At 39.5% G+C, this 15,215-nt stretch overlaps 1 protein-coding gene across 1 annotated transcript in view; it reads left to right on the top strand.

Annotated features, from left to right (window-relative positions):
- CTSC (cathepsin C) overlaps positions 1-13,877 on the top strand; it is a 44,035-nt gene extending 30,158 nt beyond the window's left edge. The window contains 3 exon segments of the mRNA NM_001132140.1: positions 6,849-6,964; positions 11,216-11,347; positions 12,970-13,877. Of these exon segments, the coding sequence (NP_001125612.1) occupies positions 6,849-6,964; positions 11,216-11,347; positions 12,970-13,472 (751 nt within the window). The 3' untranslated portion in view covers positions 13,473-13,877.
- Positions 13,878-15,215: the final 1,338 nt, after the last annotated feature.

Genomic DNA, 15,215 nt, shown 5'->3' with positions numbered 1-15,215 from the left:
AGCAAAAAAAAAAAAATTATCAGTATAGCTCTACTACTCTCAACCAGAGGTGGCATTTTTCATCTTTACCTATAAGCCCCATGGTATATTTCTTAGTTTGGGAAATTATATCATAATACTTCGAATCTATCTAGTCAGAAATTTAGATAATTTTTAAAAAAATTAGTTTTTCGAAACTATAGCTGGATCTAGCTTAGGATCTACATCTATCTAATATAGTTCCTTTAGGATCATGTGACTAAGGGGTAAGGAATTGGAAAGCAATGGGGAGCTAGCAGAATTTGAAAAATTATATAGGTAGGTTATTTTTCCTTAATACATTGAAATAGCCTCAAATTCTCAGAGAATACAATGTTTAATCCTCTAATATCTGTAGAGTTCATGGCTCAAATTTGTATTATTTGAATAGGCTACTAATTGATTAATAATTACTCAACTAAAACACTTTGAAATGTGAGAGTTCCGTTATCCCCCTCGCAGGCATATGACAGAGGTGTGGCTCCTCACACCTTTGGTTGCCCACTGCCCTGCCACCCAAACCCCTAAGGGGAGCATGCAGAGGGGCAGGTGCAGAGGCCATGGGGGGTGCTTTTGGGCTCTGGCCCCACAGCAGTGTCTAGGAGTGGATGTTGGAGACTCCCGAAGGCCAACTGGGCATGTGTTACAGTGTGCTCTTTCAGCTTTGCCGTCTACAGATGGCTTGTGTTAATCAGGTCATTAGACCCCATGCCTTATTGCAAGGACAGGGGGCCAATGTGACAGTCTAAGTTCTTGCTCAGTGTACCAGAAGAATCGGATCACACGTGGGCTGGAAGGATGAGCACAAGGTTTTATTGAGTGGTGGAGATGGCTGTCCGTGAGATGACTCTCAGCCAGAGAAGGGGGATGGAGGGGAAAGGTGTTCTTACCCTGGAGTCCACTTGTTCCTGTTCTCCTCTGGGTTCAGACACCTCTTCCCTCCTTTTCTGCTGTGCTGCCCCACCGCTCTCCACAGCTCTGTGCCGCTCTGTTCCTCTGCTCCTCTCGATGTACAGCTCCTTGTGTCTGTGCCCGCTAAGATTTTGGGTTTATATGGGGGAAGGATGGGGGGCGTGGCGGGCCAAAAGGCACCTTTTTTGGTATGAAAACAGAAATGCCTGTCTTCACTTAGGGCCTTGGGTCTTCAGGCTTGAGGGTGGGGCCTTTGCTGAGGAACCACCCTCTTCTACCCAGTATTTCCCTGTCTCCTGTCCATATCAACATTACTTTTTCATCTGCAGACTAATAATGCTAAGGTGTGGCATTTTTCAACTGTGAGACTATGTGAAGGTTTTTCCTATCCAACTGATGGCATCCTCCCATAATTCTACCCCTTTCTTAAAAGAATCTTTTGCAGTATTTCTCAAAGTTTATTCTAGGGAATTTCTTGTCTGTGAGATGCTGTAGTTAATCAAAATTGGAAAACGGAGCATATCATATCCCCTTCTCAGATTCACTAAAGTGAAGTCGTAATGTGTCTTAATGTATCTGTATGAGACAGGAAGCTAAGATCTATTCAACAACAAAAATCCAAACAAGCATCAAGAGGAGGAGTGTTAGCACTTGAGCCTAGGGAGACTGTGGCTCCTGCCTGAAGGATGGGAGCCTCAGTCACAGCTGCTTTACCATGTGTCATATGCCATGTTTCTGAGGACTCCTCCTAAAGCTCCCTTCTCCCTCCAGCCAACCACTTTTTTTTTAGACAAGGGCTGGGTTTATGAAGGACTGTTTTCATGACTAAAGCTTTATAGAAGGTTTAAGATAAGGAGATGGAATTGAGTGAAGTAGGAAATATGAAAGCAGATATTATAGTCTGGCTTCCTGATTTTTCACTAGCATTTTTGTATATAAATTAGTTCTGTTCTAAGAATCCAATGACATAATAGAAACTCTCAAAGATTCTTAACTTGAGATATAGGGAGTCTTTGAAACTGTTGAAATTACAGACAACATTTATTGTTTATGAGCATTTCTGAATCTAGAGCTTTCACTAGATTTGTAAAGAATGTGGGCCAAAAGATTAAGAGCCAATCATGTATCTTGTACTCAAAATGTTTGTAATTCTCACCCTTTTATCCCCCAAACTCCTCTTGCTCTCTCTTCATTTTCACAGTGTTACTGGAAAGTGGTCCTGATCCAGACCCCAAGAGAGGGCTCTTGGATCTTGAGCAAGAAAGAATTTAGGGCGAGTCCTCAGTGCAAAGTGAAAGCAAGTTTATTAAGAAAGTAAAGGATAAAAGAATGGCTTTTCCATAGACAGAGCAGCCCTGAGGGCAGCTGGTTGTCCATTTTTATGGTTATTTCTTGATTATATGCTAAACAAGGGATGGATTATTCATGCCTCCCCTTTTTAGACCATGTCATGGCGTTCTTTTTTTTTTTTTTTTTTTTCAGACAGAGTCTCACTGTGTTGTCCAGGCTGGAGTGCGGTAAAGCAATCTCGGCTCACTGCAACCTCTGCCTCCTGGGTTTAAATGATTCTCCTGCCTCAGCCTCCCGAGTAGCTGGGATTACAGGCATGACCCACCATGCCCAGCCAATTTTTGTATTTTTAGTTGAAACAGGGTTTTGCCATGTTGGCCAGGCTGGTCTTGAACTCCTGACTTCAGGTGATCTGCCCACCTCGGCCTCCCAAAGGGCTGCGATTACAGACATGAGCCACCAAGCCTGGCCTGTCATGGCATTCTTAAACTGTCATGGTGCTGGTAGGAGTGTAGCAGTGAGAAAGACCAGAGGTCACTCTCATCGCCATCTTGGTTTTGATGGGTTTTAGCTGGCTTCTTTACTGCAGCCTGTCTGTTCTATCAGCAAGGTCTTTATGACCTGAATCTTGTGCTGACCTCCTATTTCATTCTATGACTCAGAATGCCTTAACTGTCTGGGAATGCAGCCCAGTAGGTCTCAGCCTCATCTTACCCAGCTCCTATTCAAGATGGAGTTGCTCTGGGTCAAACACCTTTGACAACATCATTAAGCCTCAGTTCTTACACTGTTTTTGTTTTGTTTGTGTGTGCAATGATGGGCAAATCTCTGCCTTATAGGATGGTAGAAAAAAGGAACTTAATATTGAAATGACTGTTTTGTGCCAGATAATTGCTTTAAACTGTGTCAGCATCTTATTTAGTCCTGTTAATGACATGGATGTTATCTTCATAACAGCTGCCATTTTATTAAGGACTTATCAGACAAAGGCACTGTTCTAAGCACTTGTTACCCATTATTACATTGAATTTTCATAACAACCCTTTGAGGTAAGCATGATTATACCCACTTAAATAGAAGTGAACTGTAGTTTCGTAATGTTAGGTTCCTTGCCAAATGTTAAACAAATAGTAAGTGATAAAATCATATGCCCTGAAATTACATTATGCTGCCAAACGTAAATTTCTTTTTTATCCTTTATATTAGTATATTCTTAGGTTTAAACAAGACAACTAGTTAACACATACTGGATTTTGTCCACAGTTCCTGGCTCATAACTCCCATAGCCCTTGTCACTATCTTTTAACGTTGGGGCACATTAGGCCTCAGAAGTAGGCCTCAGAAAACAGAATCTCTCTCTCTCTCTGATCTTCTTCCGCCCTCTTCTTACCTGACCAGGGCAGCACTCTAATCTTCTCCTGCCTTTCTGATCTTGGGTCATAAGACCTTCATTTCCAAAGATGTCCTGTGTCATACCCTAAAGGAAGGAACGCTGAACAGAGAGAGGCTCAGAAGAATCTGGACAGGCCTTGCTGTGTTTACATCATACCCTTTATGTCCAGTCACATCTCTACATGGTTGTCAATTGTCCCTATTTAATGAAGTCTCCTTATAAGGCTCAGAAGGACAGGGTGCAGAGAGCATCCAGATAGCTGAACACATGGAAGTTCCTGGAGGGTGGCTTGCTCAGGGAGGGCATGGAAGTTGTGTGCCCCTTCCCCCATACCTTGCCCTACTCATTTCTTCATCTGTTTCATTTGTAGTATCTTTTATAATAAACCACTAAACATTAGTTAGTATTTCTCTGAGTTCTGTGAGTCACTCTAGCAAATTAATTGAACCCAAGCAGGGTGCCATAGGATCCCCACATTATAGCTGGTTGGTCAGAAGCACAGGTAAACAACCTAGGGCTTTCAATTGGCATTGGAAGTAGGGGGCAATTTTGTGGGACGGAGCCCTCAGCCTGTGAGATCTGATGCCATTTCTAGGTACACAGTGTCAAAGCAGGATTGGAGGACACCCAGCTAGTATTCACTGTGAAATTGGTTGTTTGCTTGATTTGTGGGGAGAAACCCACATGCATTTGATCACAGAAGTCTTTTGTGTTGATAGTTGATAGTGTTCAGTGAGAGAATTAAAAAAAAAAATTGAGTTTCTTCTTCAACATACTCTCTCAATGTGAAACCACAGAAATTATTTCCATTCAAAGATGGAAATAGTTTGTTTGCATCTTAGTTTTTATTTATACATCTTAGAAGAAATGTCCAAGCTTTGTTTTTTCTCTCACCCTATATATAAAATTACCTATGAGGCATAGATTTTTATGATCCTTGATTATTTAGACTTTTTCCAAATTGTGTGTTTTATAGCATTACTATAACTTCTATTTGTTATAGTAATCTTTGTGTATATTATGCCTCTTAACATTGTCTTCCATATTGTTAATGACCATCTCATATTTATCTCTGTATCATGTATATCTTCAACCAATGTGACTGGCTTAGGAGAAAAAATTAGTGAACAATTAACTAGCGTTTCTCTAGTCTAAATTGTCAGGGTTACAATTGCTATTTTTGAAGAAATCATTGTTGTTTTTCTCTTTGTTTCATCTCAGTTCCATTTTGTCAGGTATTCTTTTTTTTTTTTGAGACAGAGTCTTGCTCTGTCACCCAGGCTGGAGTGCAGTGGTGCAGTCTTGGCTCACTGCAAGCTCTGCTTCCTGGGTTCATGCCATTCTCCAGCCTCAGCCTCCTGAGTAGCTGGGACTACAGGCACCCGCCACCATGCCCAGCTAATTTTTTTTTGTATTTTTGGTAGGGACGGGGTTTCACTGTGTTAGCCAGGATGGTCTCGATCTCCTGACCTCATGATCTGCCCGCCTCAGCCTCCCAATACTGGGATTACAGGCGTGAGCCACCGCACCTGGCCCCTTGTCATGTATTCTTAACCTGTGTTATATCTAAGAGAAGTTGTGAGAGACGGGACCATTTGTGGATAGGTGCAGAGGGCATGAAGTAGCCCAGAAAGAATCTTTGCCATTGACTAAATTTTAGCCTAGTAAAAAACATCTGGTAACCACTGAAAAATTAGAACAGTGTGATATGACAATGCTCAGTTGAATAAGAAATTCAAATAGTTTATAGTAACAAACAATAATTTTTACCACATTGTGACTGTAGTGCCCTAAAAAAAAATTTGAAGGAGCAGAGAGAGAGAGAGGAAGTGAGTTTTCACTGGGGGCTGGTGAGTGGAGGCTACTTTATGAGCAGTTTTAAAAATTAGAAGTTAGGGAAAAATTCTTAGGGGAGTTTTAAGTGGTGAGCAACAGGCATTTGAGGTTACAGGAGCAGCAGCATAAAGATATAGAACAGAGAGGCCATTTGGCAGTCTTGGGGAAACTCCAAGAAGTCAAATGTGTCTAAAGCTGTGGTTCTCTCTCTCTGTGTGTGTGTGTGTGTGTGTGTGTGTGTGTGTGTGTGTGTGTGCATGTGTATGTATGTGTGAAATCGCTAATACAGAGAAGCTGTTAGAACAATTTTCTCACTTCCCAAAAATGTCTGTTCATTCATGGGCCTAGGCAACTCTCCTTTGTGTGTCTTACAGCCCAACACTATCATATAAGGTGTGGTTCTATAATGAAACAGTTTTATCTGTTGTTTACGGAGCTAGTCAGCCTGTGTTATGCTTATGTTGCTGGTTGAGGGTGTCCAGGTTCTTGGCTTCTTGAACAAAGAATTGGACAAAACACACAAATGAGGCAAGGAAAGAATGAAGCAACAGAAGCAGAGATTTATTGAAAATGAACACACTCCACAGGATGGGAGTGGGCCTAAGTAAATGACTCAAGGCCCTGGTTACAGAATTTTCTGGAGTTTCAATACCCTCTAGAGGTTTCCCATTGGTTACCTGGTGTATGCCCTATGTAAATGAAGAGGGTGGAGTAAAGTTACAAAGTCATTTACTCAGTATGGGCCCTGTGTTAATGGAGAGGATGTTACTCCTGGGGGTTGTGTCCCATGTAAACGGAGAGGATGAAGTGAAGTGACAAAGCCGTTCACATTCCTGCCATTGCTGAAGTGTTTCCATTTTATTTAGTTCTAGGAAGTCAGTGTGAATTGGCCTTATGTTCCCTGCCTCCAGAACCTATTCTCCTGCCTCACATAGACCCTTTTTTCCCTTTGCCAACTTCACTTCTTTTACAGCCACCCCACTACCAACGTGTCTGTCTCCTAAGTCAAACATCAGTGATTCCTCCGTTTTCTCTAAACCCTTCTTATATCTTCTACTTCTCATCTCTTTCTTGGTCAAAAATCTTTCAAAAATGAGTAAGAATGCAGCTATTCAGGCAAACTAAAAATAACATCACAGTGATATACAAAACCAGTGTCATTTCACAAGGGAAGATTGTCAATACTAGATCCTGAAAAAGAAACAGTGAATGAAAGCCATTTACACAACTCCGTTGTGTAATTGACACATTGAATCACTCATAGAACAGGTGTTCTTTGGGTCTGAATCTAGATCCTAGCTAGTCTGGTAGCTGAAATTATAGAATTATAATAGAGTTTAGGAAATCATCCTCAAAGGAAAGATTATATGTTGATATCAAATGTATATTTCCTTTCTAGGCCCAAACCTGCACCACTGACTGCTGAAATACAGCAAAAGGTTTTGCATTTGCCAACATCTTGGGACTGGAGAAATGTTCATGGTATCAATTTTGTCAGTCCTGTTCGAAACCAAGGTAAAAAATAAGCCTAAGTTTTTTATTAATTTGTTCTGAACTATTGAACAGTTGCTCTGTGTGATGGATTTCGGGGATACCTAAATGGAATGGGCATGATCCCCCTATTACAGAAATAGAAAATAGGTGGCCTATGAATTATTCTTTCCTTTTATATCCATGACAAACTTTGGTAAAAAATTTTCTTTTCTACTGAGCTTAGCATTTCTTCAGTACACTTCTCAATATATTTTCTAGGTAGCTAGTGACAATCAGAGTGATATGTAAGACAAACTCATTTGCCCTCCTAGTAGGAAAGATTCTAGTAGAAGCAAAGAATCGTGTACCATTCTGCAAGTGGTTTGTTGGAATCTTTCTTTGATACCTGTTCCTCTATTCCCCCACCCCCATTAATTTAGTTATTAATTACTACATGAACCCGTAAAATAAATCCTTAAATTATTTTCCTGGTAGATTTTTTGAGCTGTGTAAGGACCCTTCAATTCACTTTGCATTAGAATACGATATGTGATGGTAAGTATTAACCCAGCTTCCTGAGCGATGGCATGAGGGCAGAGCCCAGGTTCATGAAAAGTATTCCTATCATTGAATTTTACCAATTATTTTCAGAAATTTGATACAATATGAGTTGATTTTGTAACATGTCCTCTAACTGCACTTGATAGCAAATTATCTTGTTATCCTGAGTTTTAGCCAACAATGACTTGGAGAATCTATGCAATACTCAGTTTTATTACTTCTAAGCTCATTTTGAAGATAATGCTACCCATGGCTGATTTGTTACTATAAAATAGGTTTAGTATTTGCTGTCTGGAAACATTCTGATTAGTGTCTCCTGGGAGGATTATAAATTTATAGTACCCAAAGATAAACTGTTGTTTCCCTTTCCTAAACTTTTAGTGATAATCAGTCTCTGCCATGTCTCATTTTCATCACTTGCCCTCCAAGCTCCCATCTCACTGAATTCTTGTAGTGTTCTGAATGTTGAGGGCCCCAGGTAGGTCTTATAACAGCCAGTGAGCAACATTTCTGTTTTTCATCAGACACCAAGGGTCTTGTCTCTTTGCTTTTCTACCAGCTATTCTGGGCTCTTCAGCTCTAAAGAAAGTATAGGTCCTGAAATCTTTCCCTACCTTCTCAATTTCCTGGGGAGGGCTTCTTTGGAAAGTGGGATTGGAAATAAGATAAATTTGAAGATAATTGAGAAATGAATGGAAAGTGAAATTGAAGGGTGCATGTTAAGAGATTGCAAGTTACGCTATCACCAAATAGATTTTTTATGCCTATTTAAGAGGATTAATTAATAGTGCATATCATGTGTTGACTTGATCATTGAGGTCCTGGCACATGACTAGCATTGGCATGATATAATGTGAGCTACTGATACTATAGTGTTGCTTCTGGTGTTGTTACCAGAACATCTAAAATATGTTAGGATTTTTTTAATGGCAGAGGAAATGAAGACTAACGTGACATAGTCCTTCTCCTAGTGATTTACAGTTTAGCAAGACATACAAGCAAAACATTAAAGTAAAACATGATAACTACTTTAATAAAACATTTTTTAAATTCATTGGTAACATAAGAGAAGGTAGAAAAGTTTAGCAAACCCTTCCCAAAAGATATGATTGACAAGTTATATGAGATAATAATTCAGGGAAAGGAAATTTGACTTTCTAAAGCCAAATTATTTGACATTGGTTTTCATATAGCTTGGTAAAAGCTGTTATTTTCTCCCATGTTCTTTATTCTTTGACTGTTATAAGTATGATTTGTACAGAGAAATGGCAATTTCAAAACAGAGGGCTTTGATGGATTAATCGCTTTTGAATTGATCCCTCATCTACAGTATCTTGTCAGGTACTTGAGAAAATAATGTACTTAAAGGTTCCTCTTTTGACTTTCTTTTGGTATTCTATACTGTAAGTTGGAGAAAAAAGTATTTTCTCTTCCTGCTAATTGGGCTACTTGAAAATTCCCACCAACTTTGCCAATACCAGTGTTCTGTATAACCCAGAATTCAGAATTAGCTGCAATTAAGGGAATTCACAGCTTTTCTGTAGTCAGAGAGCAAATTGAAATTAAAGAAAAAAGAAATAGTGGGAGGACAAATGAGGTTTTACCTTTACACTTGAAAACAGATTTAAGAACAAGCCTTATAGCTAGATTTATTAATACTTTGAGGTATGAGAGGGAAGAGAAGCTTAGAAATAGGGCAGAATGGGCTTTCTTTGTTCTTCTCCCAGCTATGCTGTTTTTATTTATTATTGTATTTTTAAGAGAGAAAGGAAGTGTCTCTCCTGGGTCACATTAATTAGGAAATACAGAGTGTTTTCATAATGCGTAAAGTCTAGTCCATTTAAGTCTTGTTTCAAAATGCTGTTTATGTTATTTGAGCAGGAAGGCAGAGACCTTAAACTGCTCCACCCAATTCATTTTACACAAAAGATTAAAAAGAAAAAACAGTGTCAAAAGGTCAAGTGTCCAGTGTTGCACAACTAATGATAGGCAAAACGAGAGGAGGGGGAAAAAAAAGAATCCTGACTCCTGACTCCTAGTTCAGCATGTTCTTCACTGTTAGAAGGTGCTGCTGAACATAGTTATACCATATGAAAATAATACTATCTATTTGAGATTGTAGAAATTTGATTATTGCAGAGCTCTGGCTGGGCTAGATTTGCTTCTTATTCTTTATTGCATTGCAGTATTCTTAAGAGATAAATGGCTCTTTTAGAATCAGATTGGCCTTGGCTGTTGAAATGAGGCATTAATTACCTTGGTAGCTGACACATTCTTACAGGTCAGGGGCTTGATGAAGGTTATCTTCTTCCCTTGTTCCTGTGATTGCTCTGTAAATAGAACACATTCAGAGCCCTTGAATGCACTTGCGGCCTGTGCCTCCCACAGTGATCAATGGTCGGATAATGGAAGTTTAATGACCAGTACTGAGAGAGATTATTTCCATGGCTGCTGTGGGCCAAGAAAGCTGGGTGGTCAGAAAGGGGCCCTTTCCAGACTCTCCTGGGATGTGTTATTTCTTTGACATTGGTTTCCTTTCATGAGGCGCCAAGGTGTATTTGTAAGTTGTCCAGTGTTGCACAACTAATGAGGGGCAAAACAAGAAAAGAGGAAAAAAAAAAAAGTATACTCACTCCTAGTTCAGTGTGTTCTTCACTGTTGGAAGGTACTGCTGAACATAATTGTATGTTCAGTGTACAATGTACAATGTTCTTTGACATTCCATCATTTGAAGGATGGGTCCTATGGATAGTATCATCTGCATGGTTTTGAAAACAAAAGATATAAGCTAATTTTGCTCTGTCTAGTGACTACGAGACAGGGAGAGAAAATCTGAATATTTGTTAAAGTAGACACAGACCCATAAATTGAAAAGGACACTAATCCTGCCTTAGGAGACAGTAAGGCACTTGTCCCTGCTATCTATTAGCTGTGTGTCCTGGGACAGCTCATTGCTTCTTTCTGAGCCACCGTTACATGTTATCTATCAAGTGAGCATGTTGTACACTAGATGAATTCACAGGACCTTCTTCCAAGTGCTTTTCTGATCTTCATAATTTAGATAATGTCTCAGTAGCAAAACAGTGTACAATATGGTCAATCTGAGATTTTTAGGGGGAGAATTTAGGGAACATCAGAAATGGCAGTAGTTAAAAGGAAACAGGGCTCACAGACTGACTTCTCTCTATAACTTCACATGGTAGAAGGGATGAGAGTTCTCTCTGGAGCCTTTTGTATTAGGTCACTAATCCCAAAGGCCCCACCTCCTAAGACCATCACTTTCGGGATTGGGGTTTTAACATGATTTTGGAGGGACATAAACCTTCATCTCATTGCATTAGAGATATTTGAAAGCTCAGCTCAAGTGTATTCCTCCACAGTTTTCTCCCAACCTGATGGCTTTGAATGTTGTAGACATAAATCCTTTCATCACTATCAAGAATATTGCCAAAAGCTTCTCAGAAATTATGAGGGGTTTTTTTAGTTTCTAAAATGTTGTCAAAGAAAGTCCCATGTACTAATGTTTGCCTTTTGATGAAAAAGGATGAAATCTTAATGATTGCCTTAATAAGCTCAACAATGCTTGTTAGTCGAGTCTTCTTATTGTGCTGATTCTTATAAACAACAACATTCAGTATAAACATTAATGTATGTGATTCACTAAGGTTTTTGCATGATTCTCTGTGAGGCTTCAGATGTCTCTTGGATTATGTATCTTTTTTTCATCGCCAGCATCCTGTGGCAGCTGCTACTCATTTGCTTCTATGGGTATGCTAGAAGCGAGAATCCGTATACTAACCAGCAATTCTCAGACCCCAATCCTAAGCCCTCAGGAGGTTGTGTCTTGTAGCCAGTATGCTCAAGGTAAGTGTTGCATTTCAGACACCATTTATGAGCTATTTACCTGTGTGCGGCTGGCTGTTGTTGGCAAAGGCAAAAGGATAATGCAGTAGAGAGAGCGCAATGTCTATAGTCAGAAAATCTGGGTGCAAGTCTGGCCCTATCACTTATTAATGGATGGTTTCTCATGGAATTCACTGTGCCATCCAGCAAAATGTCATAGTTACTATATATTGAGTGAGCTCTGCCTGTTACATATATTGCCTAACAATGCTCAAAACTCTGAGAAGTAGTAAGCATAATCCCTATTTATGGACAGGGAACAGGAACAAATAAATTTTTCTAATAATTTGAAGGTCTCACAGCTTTTAGCATTGGAGTTTCACTTCTAATCATCATCTCCAAAACCCAACTTTTATTAAAACCATACTAACACTGGTTTCTCTCTGGGAGAATTTTAAAATTCTGTACTTAGGGCTAGGTGCAGTGGCTTATGCCTATAACCCCAGCACTTTGGAAGGCTGAGATGGGTGAATCTCTTGAGTCCTAGAGTTTGAGACCAGCCTGGGCAACACGGCGAAACCCCATCTCTATTAAAAATACAAAAAATTAGCTGGGCGTGGTGGCATGTGCTTGTAGTCCCAGCTATTCAGGAGGTGGAGGTGTAAGAATCACCTGAGCCTAGGAGGTCAAGGCTGCAGTGAGCCGATATCATGCCACTGCACTCCAGCCTGGGGAACCGGAGTGAGGCCCTGTTATGAAAAAAAAAATCTGTACTTAGGCTTTCAGATCCGGCTGTATGTGATGTATGTTGAAAACACAGCTATAATTGATTGAGGGAGAAACGTTACCATTTTAAAGGTTTATGCTGTCAAGCCCAGATTTGGCCACTAGGAATTTCCCAGCTCACCAGTGAAACTGCTGATGAGTGATTATTTGCCAGTGAGCCTTTCATTCTTTCTAAAATATGTAATACTAGTTGTGACTTGTAGGCTATAGGGGCTATAACATATCAAGACAATCTTTATCCTCATGAAGCTTACAGTTAAGTGAGAGATAGAGATTAAATAATTATAACAACAGTGTGAAGAACAGTGAAGAAAAAGTACAGAGTTATAATATATATAATAGGGCCAGGACTGCATGAGGAAGGTAGGAAAGACATTTCGGCAAGAGGTTGTCAGGGAAAAGACTTGCTTGAGAAAGAGCCAAGGTGTGGGGTCTGGCTGCTTAGCAAAGACCATAATACCTAACTTTTGCTATTTTTACATGAAGTAACTAATTTAACCCTATGAGGAAAGTAGTACTACCATCTAGATTTTACAGGTAAGTAAGCAGAGATACAGAGAAGTTAAACTCTTCACACAGCTTTGGCTTTAAACCTATATAGGCTTCAGAGCCTCCCCACTTAACCACTTTGCCATAGCTACATCCATATTAGGTGCTAAGTAGATACCTGTTAAGTAGAAGGAGGATGAAAGGATAGTTAGCTAGTTGGAAAATGGATGGATGAATGAAGTGATGCTTAAGCTAAGAACAACTTTCAGGGGTAACATGCAAAGAATAATGGAGCAAAGAAGAAAAAATAGAAAATGGGATAATCCTTTTTCTACTAAGGGATAACCATATGTGTTATTCATCTTCAGGCTGTGAAGGCGGCTTCCCATACCTCATTGCAGGAAAGTATGCCCAAGATTTTGGGCTGGTGGAAGAAGCTTGCTTCCCCTACACAGGCACTGATTCTCCATGCAAAATGAAGGAAGACTGCTTTCGTTATTACTCCTCTGAGTACCACTATGTGGGAGGTTTCTATGGAGGCTGCAATGAAGCCCTGATGAAACTTGAGTTGGTCCATCATGGGCCCATGGCAGTTGCTTTTGAAGTATATGATGACTTCCTCCACTACAAAAAGGGGATCTACCACCACACTGGTCTAAGAGACCCTTTCAACCCCTTTGAGCTGACTAATCATGCTGTTCTGCTTGTGGGCTATGGCACTGACTCAGCCTCTGGGATGGATTACTGGATTGTTAAAAACAGCTGGGGCACCGGCTGGGGTGAGGATGGCTACTTCCGGATCCGCAGAGGAACTGATGAGTGTGCAATTGAGAGCATAGCAGTGGCAGCCACACCAATTCCTAAATTGTAGGATATGCCTCCCAGTATTTCATAATGATCTACATCAGCTGTAAAAGGGAATTGGTATATTCACAGACTGGAGACTTTCAGCAGCAATTTCAGAAGCTTACAAATAGATTTCCATGAAGATTTTTGTCTTTAGAATTAAAACTGCCCTTAATTTTAATATACCTTTCAATCGGCCACTGGCCATTTTTTTCTAAGTATTCGATTAAGTGGAAGATGGTCAGCTATGAAGTAATAGAGTTTGCTTAATTATTTGTAATTCAAACAGATGCTATATTTTTAAAAATCAATGTGAAAACATAGACTTATTTTTAAATTGTACCAATCACAAGAAAATAATGGCAATAATTATCAAAACTTTTAAAATAAATGCTCATATTTTTAAAATAAAGTTTTAAAGATAACTGCATTATAGAGTTTATGTTTACTTCAGGAAATTTTTATCACTGACTCGGTAAGATTCACTTATGTTACCTATGTAAGCACTTACTTAAAAAGGAAAAGCATTTGAAGATATTTCAATTAAAAACAAAACTATGAACCTTTATGACAGGGAGATATACTCAGATAATGCCTAGTGAATCCTAAAATTATCCTTGGATATTTGATGAGCCTGAGACCTCAGAGAAAAGAAATAAGAGTTTTGACAAAATCTGGATATTGGTGAATTTATTTTCTATGGTGTGTATCTTGTATTTGGGAGTATTGGTTAGTCTTCAGTAGGTGAGCAATAATAGCTTAATGAGTGAAATACTAGCAGCTTAGATTTAAATAGATTTTTGGAATCTCCCAGAGATATTTCACAGTGGATATGAAACCTCTATGCTAAGTAACATATGCCTTCTCTTAGAAATTATGTGACAGGAGAATAAGGCAGTCAGAGCTCTGAAACATAAACGTGGACCACAGCCTTTTCAAGCTGGAAAGGACCAAAAAGATCATGTAATTTAACCTCTTTGCACAGATACTCAATTTAGAGGGCAAGTGATGTGTCTAAGGTCACACAGCTGGCAAGTGATGAAGTCATGCTTAAAACCTAGATCTTCAAAACCGAGTTCTCTTTGAGCACCTTCGAGCACTGAATCTCAGCATTTCCCACCAGAGTATCTGCAATCACTGGGGATACTAGCTGCATGCTTGGAAATTTCACCTTAACATTCTGAGTTTCAGAGTTTTGTGCAAAACCCACGTATTTTCTGCATTAAAATTCGCTATAATGATGTTTTTACCCTCCTTGAACTGCAGTAGGGCTCCAGGAGTATGCACCATTTAAAGTTTGGCTTCCTGGACCTCCTGGCATGCTGCCACATACCTTTGAACTTTTCACCACATGGTGGCACAGAAATAGCACTGGAAGGCATAGCCAGGGTCGGAATCATTGGAAGGCCTCCAAGGAGACGAGATACATTTTCTTTTTATTGTTACTGATTGAATATAATTTCCATCCTATTTTGTGCCCAGCCTCACTGCTATGTGAACATATAAACAGACTTTTGAAATCAAGCATAAATTTTTTTTTCACTAAAATTCATGAAGATACTATCTGTCAGTTTAACAAACACAATTCTATTTAACATGTAAGCATGAATTTATTCTCTGGTTTTCCAGTTGGACAGCAGTCGGCTGATACATGAGAACAACTAACTCATCATGATGTAGAGTGCCTGTGATTTTGCACTATTTCATGAGGGCCCTGACTGGCTCTTAAGTAAATTCATTGCTGGTGTCATTCATTAAATACTTTAGG

The sequence above is a fragment of the Pongo abelii genome, chromosome 9 (genome assembly GCF_028885655.2).
Source record: "Pongo abelii isolate AG06213 chromosome 9, NHGRI_mPonAbe1-v2.0_pri, whole genome shotgun sequence".
Lineage (NCBI taxonomy): Eukaryota > Metazoa > Chordata > Mammalia > Primates > Hominidae > Pongo > Pongo abelii.
The sequence above is the reverse complement of the archived record's forward strand: the minus strand, read 5'-3'. Positions and strand labels throughout refer to the sequence as shown.